Raw genomic sequence first — 16,188 nt, 5'->3', positions numbered from 1 at the left:
ACATCACACTCTATTTTCACATAAAGAATAAGGACTAATAGTCTAGAACTGAAGAGTCATGCTTGAAATCTCTGGGCATAGACTTTGCCTTAGCTAAAGCAACTGAATCCCGAGATGAATGGAATCGTTCTCACAGACTTATATAACACCGTATCCATTTTACCGCGGAAGCAACAGATTTTACCCACCTTGAATTAAAAAGGGCACAGCATGCTCAGAATATAATGTACTGCTATGATAGTCGATTAAAACAGTACAGCTATGTATACAAACAGGCGCCTGCGATGTTTCAAACAGGCGGCTCACACATTTTAGGGATATCTTAATGCTCTCGTAGAATGTGTCTGACATTTGAAAACATTCCGAATGGCTCGCTTGTCCTTTAATAAGTACAGTAACTATGCAGAGGTAGTTTGTATTTCATTTCCTTGTGGAGTCAAAACGAGATTTGTTGCAAAGTGAATCCATTGCGATGGCTTTTTTGTTCCAAGTTACAATGGAACGAGATAATTGTTATAGAATGTATTACACTGATTCCCTTTTGAGGAGGATTATGAAACAACAACCAGCACTTCTGATTTGCTTCAGAGAATGAGCCGCAGCTCATAAAGATTGGGTTTAAAAAACAAATGTCAAGAGTGATTTATGACAGCATTTTATCTTGGTTGTATTTACCGTTTTGGCTGTGCCTGTCTTACTGAAAGCCAATTATGAGACATAAATGAAAAGTGATTTTCAGTGTGTGAAGTTTCAGATACTTTGGCCACCGTACAAAATGCCCAATAAAAGTCAAAGATTAAACAATTTTGAAGAAATTAAATCAGTGAGGTTTGAGCTTAGGAAAATCAGGTAATTAATGACTGTGCAGAAGGCTGAATCACACTTTCCTTAAAAAATATTTGGCTTACATGAGGGACCACAACAAAACAGCTTTAAAGGGATCAGCAGAAAGACTCTGCATCCCAGCCCCCAAATAAATAATGCAGATATTTTGGACTCTCTTCCATTAAAACCCTCCATCTCCTGTTAAATGTGAAACCCAGAGGAGACAGATGGTCTTGTGGCACTGTGTTACTCAGGAAATATTCTGGGTTCTATGCACAGTTCTCCCAACTCAATCTCTCTGTGTCTTATTTCCCTATGTCCCTCCCAGTTTAGTACTTCCTTTCTCCCAACCTTTCTCTGGCTTGTCTATTTAGGTTCCCCTGATCCTACAGCCGATAGCACACAAAAAGACTACTGTGCCCAGAGGCTGCTCTGTTGATGGCAATGGAATATTTTTATTAGTAGTTCAGAAACTGTTCTTAAGCTCCTTCAGGACTCTTGGATGGATCCCATCTGGTCCAGGTTGAAGTTTTAGAGTGAGATTTTCAAAAGCACCTACAGGATTTAGGAGCACGGGCCTCATTCAATCAGAGCCTTGCACTTAAATGTCTTAGATCCTTTTGAAAAACTCTCCATGTATTCACCACTTTATTTCTGAATGTTCACTTCTGACACCCCAATCTCTGACAATGCTTCTTCTTTACTACCTGAAAAGAGCAGATATGGGTAATCTCTTTGCTGAAGACTGATGCCATTAATCTTATAATACCCTCCTTTATGCTCTGGTCCTGATCCAGAGTTCATCTGGATACTGGGAGGTATTCTGGTCTAATGGATAGGGGGCACTGGACTGAGGTCCTGGAGTCTACTACTCATTCTGCCACTGATATACTGTGTGACCTTGGGTGAGTCACTTTCCACCTGCGTTCCCATCACATTTTTTTGTCTGGCTTGTCTAGATATAAACTATTCGGGGCAGGAACTGTCTCCCACTACGCGCACACACAATGCCTAATGCAACAGGGCTCCATTTTGGGGTGGTACTACTGTGATACAAATCATAATTAACAACAACAACCTGAAACTCTCATTGACTTCAGAGAGGAGAGGTTTGGATGTGGAAGGAATGTAGGGTCAAGCCCTCTCTGGGCTCTCCCATTACAGAAACAACAGTGTCTCATTATCCATTCATCTGGAACATTGAATGGCTTACCATCCTGTAAGACTTTGGTTCATGCACTTACTGAACTACTGGGTGGCGGAAGCTCTCCGTACTCTCCTCTTCAACATAAATACTTGAGAGACGAATGTAAAAGAGCAAGTAGATTAGTAGAGGCCCACTGTATTCAGTCAGAAAAACCTAGAAATGAAAAAGACTTCTCAGGGTGGGGAATTGAACATCAAAATAATAAGAATAAGAAGAACTCATAGTTCTTAGGCAGACCTAAGTATTTGATCTGCCATGGCAAAGGGGCCAGTGGTACACCCACACCTTGAATACTGCCTGTCACCCCATCACGAAAAAGATATATTGTAATTGGAAAAGGTACAGAAAAGTGCAACAAAATTTATTAGGTATAGGGAACCGCTTCTGAATGAGGAGAGATTAATAAGACTGGGACTTTTCAGCTTGGAAAAGAGATGCCTAAGGGGGGATATGATAGAGGTCTATTAAATCACGACTGGTGTGCAGAAAGTAAATAAGGAAGTGTTACTCTTTCTCATAATACAAGAACTAGGGGTCACCAAATAAAATTAATAGGCATCAGGTTTAAAACAAACAAAAGGAAGTGTTTCTTCATACAAATCACAGTTAATCTGTGGAACTCCTTGCCAGAGGATGTTGTGAAGGCCAAGACTATAAAAGTGTTCAAAAAAGAACTAGATAAATTGATGGAGGATTGGTCCATCAATGGCTATTAGTCAGGATGGGCAGGAATGATGTCCCTAGCCTCTGTTGCTGGAAGCTGGGAATATACATCCCTCAAGTCCTGGGATTAGTTCTGACCATTTTTTTCAACTGGAAAAAAAATGAAAAAAGTTTCAAAATTGTCCAAAGGTTTCATTTCCGGTTCAAAAATAACTTTTCATTTCAAAACTTGAGCTAATTATCATATAAGCAAGTGGGGAAAAAAACCCTAAAAAATGGTTGAAATTGAAACAAAGTGATTTGACTGACCCAACCTGAAATCTGATTTTGAATTTTTGCTTCATAAAAATGTGAATGATTTTGACTTTTCATTCTAATTTGGGACAGTAAAAGTTTTTGATATCTTGACAATTGTCGCAGGATGGGAAAACTCTTTCCCACCCAGCAGTAGTTATTACAACATACTTCAACTAACCATTTATAGCTCATTGCCATATGAAGTCTGGGGCCCATCCTGCAGTCCTTATTCAGTGAAAGCCTCCAACTGAAATCACTGATGAGGGATAGCCTCCCAAGCCTTGGAGAGAAATGTGCACAGACAGTCAATAGAGGTCTATAAGGAGCAGCACTCCTCCTTCTGTCAGAGTATGCTGTGTCTACACTAGTGGGCTCTGCTGACATAGCACCACAATTTTAAGAGGAAAGGACATTCAGAAAAGTAGATCCCTTTGGATACATGGTCATAGCCCTTCTTCAGCTTTTGGGGGCAGTTAAATGAAGTGAGCCCCATCCTCCTGAGCCCCACTCAGACTGTGACTTCTGCCACAGGCAGAAAAGCGGGGACTGCTTGCCCACGACTCTATCCCCAATGTGAGCAAGTGAACAGTGGAGTCCTGGCTCTGTCTCCTCTCTGCCCACTCATCAGCCACAGTAGTTGCCTGGGTGCACAGAGTGGAAGCAAGCTACTCCGCAAATCTGGGTGCAGTCGTCTAGCTGCTGTAGCACTTCAGCGTAGACACTCACCATAGCGACGGGAGGGGTTCTCCCATCACTAACCCACCTCCCTGAGAGGCGGGAAATAGGTTGGCAGAAGAATTGTACTGTCTATCCTGGGGGGATCAGTCAGCATAGCTGGGTCTCTCAAGGGTGTGAATTTTCCACACACCTTAGAGATGTAGCTATGCCCGGGTAAGTGTTCCATGTAGACCAGCCCTCAGGCTATGGATATACTACAGCGCCTATGCCAGCATAGCTATATAAGCAGAGCCCCCAGTGTAGACCCGGCATACTTAGAGAAAGAGATCTGCTGCGTAGGAACCTCCACCTCCCCAACCGACATTAGCTATGCCAACAGAAATCACTTTCTGTCGGCATAGCTGCGTCTAGACTTGGGATTTTGTCAGCATGGCTATGTTGCTGGGTTGGTTTGTTTTTCTCACACCTCTGCCTGACACATCTATGTTGGTATATGTTTTAAGTGTAGACCAGGCCTTACTCCTGCCCCACAGCAAGGGGAAAGCCGGGAAGTCACTAGGACTCCAAGAGCTTGTCTATATTGGAAACACTGTAGCTGTGCCACTGTAGCGCTTCAGAGATAATACCACTTATGCCAACAGGAGGGTTTTTCCCATTGGCACAGGTACTTCACCTCCCCGAGAGGCGGTAGCTAGGCTGCCGGGAGAAATCTCCCATTGACCTAGCTCTGTCTACACTGGGGGTTAGGCCAGTTTAACTGCAGCATTCAGTTAAGAAACAAAGTTATACCAGCCTAATTTCCTAGCATAGACCAAGGCTCAGTCACACTCCATTCTCTAGTCTCTCCATTGGGTGATGCAGCTATGCATCACCCTTTTCTCAGGGCAGTCCAGCTCATGGAAAACAGCCTTCCTTTGATATTGACACAAAGCTTTAGAGAATCCCTGCTGGGGGAAATATGATGAGACCAGAACAACATGGAGCATGGATCTGATCGTCTAGTCTCTCTGGAATGAAATCCAGGATTAAAACTATGTAGAACTAGATATTTACAAGAGACTGTAATGAGCAAATTGTAACTCAAGTGCATAACACTGCAGAAAGGAGTATAAGGGATACAGATTCATAACTAATGGACTATTTAGCTCAGTGTTTCTCAAACTGGGGTTGCCGCTTGTGTAGGGAAAGCCACTGGCGGGCTGGGCAGGTTTGTTTACCTGCCCCATCCGCAGGTCCGGCCAATTGCGGCTCCCACTGGCTGTGGTTCGTCGCTGCAGGCCAATGGGGGGCTGCTGGAAGCGGCATGGGCCAAGGGACTTACTGGCTGCCGCTTCCAGCAGAGGGAGCTGCTATCAGCCGGATCTGCGGATGGGGCAGGTAAACAAACCGGCCCGGCCCTGCCCGCCAGGGGCTTTCCCTACACAAGCAGCAACCCCAGTTTGAGAAATACTGATTTACCTTAAAGGTGGCTGTTTCCAGGGTGTTAGAACTCTAAATGTCAAATGCTTGTGGTTTAAACCAATTTAAATTTGAATAGCTTTCTCCAAATAGTGCTTGGCAATCCATCAATGGACCCCCTCTCCCATGCATTGTTTCTTAAATCTATCTCTAGCAGCGCTTATAAATGACTTTCCTTGAGAGCTAGTCTTTAAACTGAGATAGCTTTTATTTTGGGACATTAAAACTCTTCCTTTTTCCTCTGGGACAAATTCTCTGATGGTGTCAATCCACTAACGTTCCAACTGAGCATCCTATTCAATGCGGTGGCTTTGAAAATCTCTGCTGTTAAAGGTAAGGCTCAATTGTCAGAAGGTTTTGCTCCATTGAATTAGGCCAGTGTACAATTCCCCTCTCTCCAAATAAGTGTTTCCCTAACTCCGGCTGTCAGTAGACAGGGAGGAAGAAGGAAAAACACGGAGTCTGTGTAAAGGAGGGCACAGCTGGGGGAACTTCACGGCTGTGCAGAGAGGCCAGTGTGAGCGCTGTTCACCTCTTTCACGCCACTTCATCCCCAAGTGAACTGAGGCTGTCAGAGTTTGTGGAGTGAATGTGTCTGGAGGGTGAGGGGTCAAGGTGTCCTCAAGAAAACAGGCTCATCATGGACTTCCCAGTGCAGCATGCCCAGGCAGGTCCACCCGGGGTGGGAGGGGCAAGTGGGAAAATTTGCCCCAGGCCCTGGGCTCCGCAGGGGCCCCCACGAGAATGGCTGAGGATCCGTCCCCGGCCCTGGCCTGACCCAGTCTCCGCCCCTCTCCTGGAGCCTCTGTGCACCCAGCAGCATCCCTGGACAGTGCTGCAGCGTGGCTCTGGCGGGGCCTGAGCTCCGCCCCGCTCAGAGCCGCATGGTCAGGGGGTGGGACTGTGAGCTCCAGCGGGGCCTGAGCTCAGTTCCCTCCGCTCAGCCTGGAGCTCGCAGCCCCGCCCCCTTACCATGTGGCTCTGAGCGGGGCGGAGCTCAGGCCCCGCCGGAGCCACGTTGCCTCTGTCGAGGAAAGCTCCTGGATGGGCTGAGGGTCCAGGTGAGGGGGGAGCCAGGGTAAGGGGCCAGGCCGGGGACGGGTTGGCTGTGGGGCAGAAAGTCCCAGGGACAGTCAGGGACAGGGAGGGGGCAGAGGTTGGGGGGGCAGTCAGGGGACAGGGAATGGGGGGGGTTGGATTGTGGGTGTTCAGGGAGTCTGTCAGGACTCAGCAGGGGCGGGGGGGGAAGATAGGGGTCGGGGCAGTCAGGGGACAGGGAGCAGGGGTGGGGTCCCGGTGTGGTGGGGGGTCTCTGGGGGACGGTGAAGGGAAAAGGAGAGGATGGGTCAGGAATTCTGAGGGGGGGCAGGCAGTCAGGGGGCAGGAAGTGGGTGGGGGTTGGATAGGGGGCAGGGCCAGGCTATTTGGGAGGCACAGCCTTCCCTACCCTAAAGCTTATTCAGCAGTTTGAGGCTTGCAGAAGAGCCAAGCTGTTAGCTTTTCCATTAGGGCTACCATCCTTTCCACTTCTCAAATACCAAATTATAGTCTATTCTTAATTTCAGTGCGATAGGGAGATTCACGGCAGGGGAGAGTAGCTTCATTTAAAATTAGCCACTGGGGGAGGGATCACATGAGAAGAGCAATATCCTTCCCAACTCTACCAGGGGAGACCCCCCCCCACATTCTCTGAGGCTCTAGAGGGGTTAATTCAATGGTTCTCAAACTTTTATATTGGTGACCCCTTTTACATAGCAAATCTCTGAGTGTGACTCTCTCCTCTTATAAATTAAAAACACTTTTTTATATATTTAACACTGTTATAAATGCTGAAGGCAAAGCAGAGTTTGAGGTGGAGGCTGACAGCTCGCAACCTCCAGTAATAACCTCGTGACCCCCAGAGGGGTGCCGACCCCCAGTTTGAGAACCCCTGAGTTAATTTAATTTTAGCATCTTGTGTCCATTCACATGCATGTGCTATTTTGAGCATTTCAGTTTTCACAACATAGACTCATCCCAGATTCGGGACCAAGCTCAAATGCTCAGTTCGTGGAGTATGCACATAAGCTATACTAAAAACAAACCCACAGTAACCGTCTCCAGTTTGCCAGTCCCTAGGAAACAGATAAATGCATGGAGGTTAAGTCCATTAATGGCTGTTAGCCAGGATGGGTAAGGAATGGTGTCCCTAGCCTCTGTTTGTCCAAGGATGGAGATGGATGGCAGGAGAGAGATCACTTGATCATTACCTGTTAGGTTTACTCCCTCTGGGGCATTTGGCATTGGCCATTGTCGGTAGACAGATACTGGGTTGGATGGACCTTTGGTTTGACCCAGTATGGCTGTTCTTACGTTCTAACCTAAATGAACCCAAAGTTATGGAGACAGGTATGAGTCAAGGAAGCCAGCAGAGTATCAGACACCTGGAAAAATCTCTGACTGGAGGGGCTCAGGTGTTTGGTCACAAGCTGAGGTGGTTCAAAAGTTTTGGATTTTTTTTAAGCAGAAATTTTTTATTGTTTCTTTAAACAGTCAATCACACCAAGCAGCAAATATTTGGCCACACACTTGTGAAACCCCAAATCATATTCAGGTTTTGGCAGACTAATTTCAGCTTTTCAATTAAAAAAATCACAACAAATTTTGAAGGAAAGATTTTTTTCTGCTTTTTAAAAACTCTTAGTTTTCGATTCAGAAAAAGTTTTGACGGAAAATATTTGTCCAACCCTTTTAACGAGCTTTAGTGCCTTTTAGCATTAGCTGATGCTGAGAACCAGTGATACTTTGTAAAGAAGTTTTCTCAAAACTGGGTTTGTGCCAAGATGCAGAAGGTTTATTTTTACCAGAGCCGCCTGTGTGGGGGGGGGAGTAAGTGGGGCAATTTGCGCCAGGCCCCCCACGAGAATATGGTATTGTAGAGTATTAATTTTTTTTATGGAAGGGCCCCCAAAATTGCTTTGCCTCAGGCCTCCTGAATCCTCTGGGCAGCCCTGTGCCCAGGTGGAAGTGAGAATGATTATAAGTGATATTACAGTGACGTCTAACAGTCTGGGGGTCCCATTGTGCTAAGTGCAGGACAAACACATAGCAGGAGACAGTGCCTGCCAGGAAAAGCATATACACTAAATAGACAAAGGGTGGCAGAGGAGAAAGGCAGAGAGAGATGAGTAGCTTGCTTGAGATCACTCAGCATGAATCCCTGAATCCCAGCTCATTGCCTTACGGAACAGATCTCATTGCCTCTCTGCACTAGTATCCAAGGTGTGCACTAAAAAAATAAGCCGGTAATTGCCTGCACTAGGCAGCAAGCTCACAGCAGCTGTTCTGTGGGGAGTAGCCAGGGACAGAGCAGCAGCGTTTGGCAGCAGTTTGTGGCAACTTAGCACTGCAGCAGAAACATGCTCTCTCCTGAGCCTTTGGTCAATTTCAGACTCAGACAGGAGGAGGAGACACCAGGAGGAGGAGAAGCAGGCAAGCTCTGAGGATGGAGCAAGCCTGACTTTGCCCAAGCAGCAGCAATCTACAAGCTATGGGCTAGCTGATCTCATATGCCCGAGGAACAAGCCTCTCAGAGATACAGATCGCTGCATGGGGCAGCACATGAGATAAGTGCTGGGGATCACCTGCAGTATTCTTATTTAGAGCTGATAAAAATACCTTCTTTTTTTTTTCCTGGAAAATATTCTGGTTTCTTTTTTTCTTTTTATTGAAATTTCCTTCAAAAAGCGAGTTTTTCAATAAAAAAATTTAAACCAAAAACCATAATATTTTGGTTTTTGAAAACCACTTTAGACAAAAAAAAAATCAGTTTTCAAAAACTGAAAATCTTTTCCCAAGAAAATGTTTGGTGTTTTAGAAAATGTTTTAGTCTTTGAAAACTTGGAGAACAATCATCACTGAAAATGAATTTCTTCTGCAAAAGTTTGCCTTAAAAAAAACTGGGGAAATTCCTTTTCACCTAAAAATATTGACTTGCTCTATAGTTAGTATTACGATAGGGAGAGTGCTCTGCAACAAACATTCCTGTGTTGGACATGGATTCTGCCAGGGACACGTATAGTGACACCTGTACAATAGTGTGTGCTGCTCTGTAGGAGTGTGGACTGCTCTCAGAAGGGACATACCCTCCTTTTCCGTCCCCACTATGAGTTTCTCATCTCATATCCCATGCAGTGGATAGCTGCCTTCCTTTTTTGTTCCCTCCCAGTATGCCGCAAATCTGTCACTGCCCCCACCCCCCAACTGTCCCTTTTTCTGGGCGGCATTGAAGAAGTCTATTTTTTTTGGCAAACCCATTATGGGCAGGAGCTCATCACCAGGGTCTTAGGAGCATCTTTACTCACTGTTCTATCAGAAGGGCCTCTATTTCTCCCTACCCACCCCATCTCCCATTGCCTGGTTAACCACTGGCACAATCAGATGTGTAGCCAGAACTGGTTGTGTGAGAACACTCCAATTCTATGTGCATAGAACCAAAGAAATATAGGATGAGAAGGAATCATCTAGGATATCTCCTGCCCCTCCCCCCTCAGTCAACTCTTTATTTTCAAACATTTTTCAAACCACTAGTTCCTTTTTGAAAATAAAAGGCCAAACAATGCCTTGGTGCACTTATAACAAAGCCACAGGAGGGGTCAGCTGCAGGGACTGAATTTGGAAGCTCTGGATCTAAAGCCTGTACACCGTGAGCTACAAGACCACACCAGTTATCTTGGAGGAAGTTGCAGACTCATAAATGTCCACTTGTGGTCCAGCCACTAGGAGCAGACAAAGAGCCACTCTCTGCCAGCAGGCGCAACACACTTCTGAAAATGGCGCACCTCCTCAGTGCCTCATTTTCACAGGAACCAGAGCTGGGATTGGTCTCAGCTGGAGCTGCTGGGCATTTAGTATGTCTGAACATCAGACGCTTAATGGGTTAGTCAATAACTTCTGACCTGACAGCACCTACTAAAAATATCACAAAAAGTGATCTGTGATTATAGAACAATAGTAGCCCCTAGCATATTAATTCTATCAGCATTACTGGAGATTAATGACAAAGGGACACAGGGGAGGAGGCCTCATATACAGCCTGATCTCTCATTTATCCTGCATGGATCAGTTTATTCCTGCCTCTGACAGGTCCCTATGGGTCTGGCTTTTATTTTATTTACGCTTTGGTAGCATTTGTACTGTGTGTCATGCCAATAAAGCCTGACTGCCCTGAATAACAATCAGGTCAGGGATTATAATCCCAAACCGCATGAGGTAGTGAGTATATTTAGGAGACATGACTGCAGAAGAGGTGAAAGGAGCTCCTTAAAGTTATTCATTGCTTGTAATCCAAATGGAATGTGGCAGGGACATGAGACAATTTATCTGACTGGTTGATGCAGCTGGATTAGAGCCTTGATATGAGCCCAGTGGGGCCACCAGAGGGGATCACAGGATTTCTAATGCCAGTTAATAGCACCGCATGCACTAGTTAAATCAAAAGATAAAAAGAAGATGAATTGGGGGAGGGGAGCATGGAGCCCAAAGCAGAAACATTATTTTGATGAAATAAGAAATAGCAGGAAAATCCCAAACGTATAAACTAGAAGCCCACAGAGTCACAAATAAGTCTTTAGCTGATTCCTCTATATAACACTTTTGACGTGCCCTTTCTCTACTGCCATGGAACAGACCCCTAGTGTGGATCAGATTGCGTTTTGGAATAGTGTAGTATTATTTCATTTATGGTGAGCTGTGGGATGGGACTCCAGAGAGGCCATTTAACCTTTCCCTGCTGCTCTTATTCAGCTATGTATCATGGCTCTTTCCATGCCTTGTAAGGGTAGTTTGCCAGTTCATGGGTGACACTTCCATCAGTGAGAGCTGTTAACAAGGTACTGTGTGCACAGGGATGGGAGCTGATGGGAGGGGTTGAGAAAGCACCCTGGCTAGGAGCAATGAGTTTGGGTCACTGCCTGAGGCTATGAGCAAAGCAATAGCTATGACATATTTTAAGCATGTACGGGGCAATCATGTGGACAAAAACCCACAGCTGCAGTATATAAGTAATCTAAAAGAGTGAGTTTAGTTTTTTGACAAATGAAAGACAGAGGGTGGCTGGGTCTACAATTCTGAGTCAAGGCCAAATGGATACAGTGCATACTACATAGAAAATATGATACTGCATATCTTCTATTTATATACATTATAGAGACCATTACTGTGTGTGTGTGTGTTGACAGTGGCTGGGATTTCTAAGGAACCTAAGGGAGTTAGGCACTCAACACACAGGCACCCAAATCCTGCAGCACTGAATACCTAACTCCCTTAAACTCCTTTGAAAAATCTCATCTCCAAGTATTACTGTGTTAAATCTTAATATGCAGCATTAACTTCTGGGCCAATTTCTACCCCCACTTATACTTCTGCTACCTCAGGAAAGTCAGCAAGGAACCTTTTTGGCAATATCTTCAAATGATCTCTATTTTTGACCTTTTATCTCAACTGTTGTTAAGGGTTTTGGAGGCAGGTTTGCAGTGGACAGTAAAGTCCTGCAATACTAGCTGGATAGTCAAACAACTTTTTGTCCCCAACACCTGAACATTTCCCCAAATCCGCAGTGCTATATTTTAATTCCTGCAGACAGGGTCTGCTCAGACCAGTGTTTCTTGGCCTGGGGTTACCGTGACAGCGAAGCAGTATTTCTAGCTATTTAAGGCTGCATCCTGGCTGGTGCTGCAAGTGTCTGAGGTGGAGCAGCCGTCCAAGGAGGAATTCTGCCAGACTCAGTCAGAACCCCCCCGCAGAATCACTGGAGGAGTGAACAGCGAAACGAGTGCAGCTCCCACCCTGTACCAGGTTTGCTCTGCTGGCTATGGCAGAAAAGAGGGAAGGCCTCAGTCCCAGGTTTTCTCTCCCCAGTCCTGGGATGCTGGATGCTACTAGCCCTCCCCATTCCTTGCAGAGGACTAAGGCTCTCTGCCACTTCATTAGGACACATACCTGCCAGCCCCTGAAAAAAAAACAAGCGATTCCAAATCAGTGCACAGTCATTCTAGCTTTGTTTATATTCAAGCACAACCCAGGTGACACGCGCATACCCATCTGCAACCAAGCTCCAACATGGACAGAGAATGACTGGCAGTTATGGGGCACTAGGTGTATTTGTGGGCCAGATTTCAAAAAGAATTCAGCATTCATCAGCTCCCCTATAGGCACCTAAATGAACTGGCCCTTTTGAAAACCTGGTCATTTAGAACAATGAGTAGCATGTCCATGGAACTTTTCATCTAGAGGTCTCAAAGGAGGGTTATCTCCATTTCACAAACTGAGACAAAAAGAGGTTAAGCTGCTTACCTGAGGTAACCAGAAGGAGAACCCAAATCTTCCAAATCTCAGTCCAGTATGTTATTGACTAGGCAACCCTACCTCTCTTATTTAGGTACCTAAATGGAAGGTGTTTGAGTGCTAAGATCTTTTGGAAATCTGGCTCATCTGGTGCTGAGCATTGGCCATAGTTAAACTTAAAATATAGATCAGTTCTTCAGTACAATAACTTCCTGGGCTAAATTCCTACCTAATCTGTCCTTAAACAGGCAAGCTCTTTCTGAACTGTATAAAATGGACTCCATGGATCTGGGATAAAAGCCACAGGAGTACACTTTTGAGGCTCTAAAGAATCTATTAACCACATCCCTAATACTAGCATTTTATGATGCTCCCAAACTGAGAGTCAATTCAGCCCATGCCAGAGCAGTGGTCTCGATGTGACTCTACTTCAGTTACACAGAGATGATTAGAAGCCAGTAGCTTGCTGTTCCAAATAGCTTTCAAACTCTGCAGCCAGAACGCAGAAGGGATGTTTGGGCAGAGCATGGGAGAGAGTGACAGTTTATTTGCAGCCTCTTGTTAATTTCAAATTTGTGGGCAGTCACAAGCCACTGTTAATAAATAGTACATGCACCCTCGCATGCCCAACCACTTCTCTAGCCTCATGGCATTCCTCTGCTACAATACAAAGAATCAAGGGCGTTCACAGTAATCCAACAATTTTCTGATCAGTGAACATGTTGTACAAAATCTATTGCTATTCTGCTGCATAAATCAGAAGTCATGCAGCATTCCTTAGGTCTAATATTCTACGTTTGACATGGACTTGGTATAGAATGAACAGTAACAAGAATCTAACCCACACAATTAGACAAAAATGGAAAATACTATGGTGCATACAGCTTGTTAGAGTTAAGAATGTGTTCACGAGTACGAGAATGGGATTTTCCAAGAATGAATTCAACGGGATTTGGGTCCCTTAGGCACTGGGGATTCCCAGCCAGTAATACTATTTATATAATTGTTACACATGCCCATGCCTCTGGGTAGATCGTGGGCAACTGGGATTAGCTATGGGACCCCTACTTCTAAAAGCACAAACCTCTCCTGAGTGCCATATTAAATGTGTTCCATAAAGCTGTTTGCCATTGTGTTATATAGATTAAATTATCCTGTCCTACTAACCAAAAACTCTCATTGAGACCTCCCATATATCTCAAGGGAATGAGTGGGGTCAGGACCTGGACCTGGACTGGGCGGCCATCTAAGAGTCACCAGCTAATGTATCTAGTAACTCCATATTCCACTGTTCAAAAGTTGTATGAAGTTGGTTGAGCAGGGCCCAGTTACTCCTCGTTCATAAGAGCCCAGAAGAGACCTTTAAACAACAGGACGCAGCATTGGCCTACCTCTGTTACCAATGACATGAATACCAAACCTATCAACATCGACAGGAGCAAGAGGTACACCCGCACTGAACATTTTTTGGAAATCCACCCCACTGAGCCACAGTTCCTACAAAACGATCCAAATATAGACAGGTCAGATGGCCAGAGTCTATCAGCCTTCCTCGAAGTGAGGAGCACCCCACCTTCCCAGTAATCTCATTGGTTTCAGTCGAGTAATGCACTACTCTGAGTCAGGGGAATAGAAATCAGCACTTAGCAATTAGGAAAATGACTTGGCTACTTTAGTTCTTGGAATTCTGTCTACATTGTCTATGCCCTTACAACAATAACAACCCACAAGGGAAGGCCTATAATACGTATGCACTCATTCTTCCACATGTGCTATGCTCAACTGAACATAAAATGTTCGCCTCTCTTAAAATTCACTAGGCTCCCAGCTGCTTTCCTGGAGAACTGACATTCTGGCAAGGTTAGTCATAAGCTTGTGGCTTTTGCTCCTTAGACAGAGAGAAAAACAATCATAGCATTCTACTTGCCCTTATTAGCAGTGGCATCTGATGAATTATGATCAGCCAGTTGGCCAATTTCAACAGCAGGAAGGTCCCTGCTTCCCTTATCAGTAGATTTCACTGAAGCCGCTGGGCACTAACAAAGGGCCGACAATATATGTGGGCCAAAGAAAGGCCTAAACAACATTATACCATGGCATAGTGTCAGGCAAACTCAATCTGTTCCTTGCTGATAGCTCTGGAAGTTGAAAACTATTTGACTTAATTAACTAAAGAACAAAACCAACTATGTGTGTACAGCTTGCCTTTGCAAAAGGCTACAACATTTTCAGAGTTCACAGTGTTGACACGCATTAGTTCATGGCTTGTGCAGTTGTGCCAAGGTAAAGCAACATGCATTATACGTAACATTATGCATTGACTCAGAAATCTCAGCCATGAACCAAGTGTCTGAGGTCACTTGTGTCTCGAAATTTTGGTCAGAAAAGTGACTGTAAAAAATCCACCTTCTTATTCAGCATATCTATTTCCTGGGACCAGATTCCCAAGTGATGTAAATGGGTGTAATAAATCAGAAAGCTTTGTCAAAATGTGGCTTTATGATACCTTCATGCGTTAGTCGGCATTAAGACAATTGTATACTAAGGACATTGAGCATGTAGAACTAGTTAAAACAAATTGTATGTTCTTTTGCTATTATCACTACTGCAGAGTTCAATTTACCCCAGAATTCCTTGGCGGTGCCTTACAGAAATCAGAGGGCCTTGCCACATAATTGTAGTCAAATTGACCACAGAATCCAAGGCCTAGGCTCATATATGATCCATTCTTCTAGTCATCCACTGGCATATCCTCCCAATCATCAGCTCACCTATTCTATCTTGAACTCAATTTTTCTCCCATTCATTGATCCTATCAGCATCTCATTTCCTGCTCTCTCTTTCTCCTCTTTACAGTGATCACACAAATTTGCTAGGACTCCTATTCCCACATTATTTCCCCATACTCTGTGCACTTCATTTATCTTTCCTCTTACCAGATGATGGCCTCTGGACTGCAGTAATGTATGCCAGCCCATTCCCTGGCCTCTTTCACAATCTCATATTGAGTTCAAGCCAAATAATTTGCTTTTTCTATGGCAAAGATTCTCAACCTGTGGAAAGCAGCCCTGCCCCAGGAGTTCCCAAACAGGTATCAAGGTATCTTCCCATATGGCTACATTGGGAGAGTGGTCCTGAACAGGTCTGGACTAGAGAGGAGGAGATTGGTCCTGTTATGGAAAAGGTTGAGAATTGCTGCTCTTTGGGGATCTGGCAACTTCCTCTCACAACACATTGAAACATAAGGCCTTGGAGATTGATTCTCTTCTTACATACTCCAATTTCATTATACAGACTTCATAGAATCATAGACATGTTGGGCTAGAAGGGACCTCCAGAAGTCATCAAGTCCAGCCTCCTGCGCTGTGGCAGGACCAAGTAAACCTAGGCCACCCCTGAGTGGTATTTGTCCAACTTGTTCTCAAAAGCTTCCAATGATGGGAAATCCATAGCCTCCCTTGGAAGTTTATTCCAGAGCTTAACTACCCAGAGAGTTAGAAGGTTTTTCCAACATCTAACCTGAGTCTCTCTTGCTCCAAATTAAGCCCATAACTTCTTGTCTGACTCTCAGTGGACATGGAGAACAATTGATCACTGTCTGCTTTATAATAGTTCTTAACATATCGGAAGACTGTTATCAGGTCCCCCTCATTCTTCTTTTCTCAAGACTAAACATGCCCAGTTTTTTTAACCTTTCCTCCTAAGTCTAGTTTTCTAAATCTCTTATCATTTTTGTT

At 44.7% G+C, this 16,188-nt stretch overlaps 1 protein-coding gene across 3 annotated transcripts in view; it reads right to left on the bottom strand.

Moving 5' to 3' along the window:
* The window catches only part of TECRL (trans-2,3-enoyl-CoA reductase like), a 117,792-nt gene that overhangs the window by 19,832 nt on the left and 81,772 nt on the right, over positions 1-16,188 (bottom strand). For all 3 annotated transcript variants that reach the window (XM_030563724.1, XM_030563725.1, XM_030563726.1), the window contains one exon: positions 2,070-2,185. In XM_030563724.1, the coding sequence (XP_030419584.1) occupies positions 2,070-2,185 (116 nt within the window). The remainder of the gene's footprint in view (positions 1-2,069; positions 2,186-16,188) is intronic.

Source organism: Gopherus evgoodei, chromosome 5, assembly GCF_007399415.2.
Source record: "Gopherus evgoodei ecotype Sinaloan lineage chromosome 5, rGopEvg1_v1.p, whole genome shotgun sequence".
Lineage (NCBI taxonomy): Eukaryota > Metazoa > Chordata > Testudines > Testudinidae > Gopherus > Gopherus evgoodei.
The sequence above is the reverse complement of the archived record's forward strand: the minus strand, read 5'-3'. Positions and strand labels throughout refer to the sequence as shown.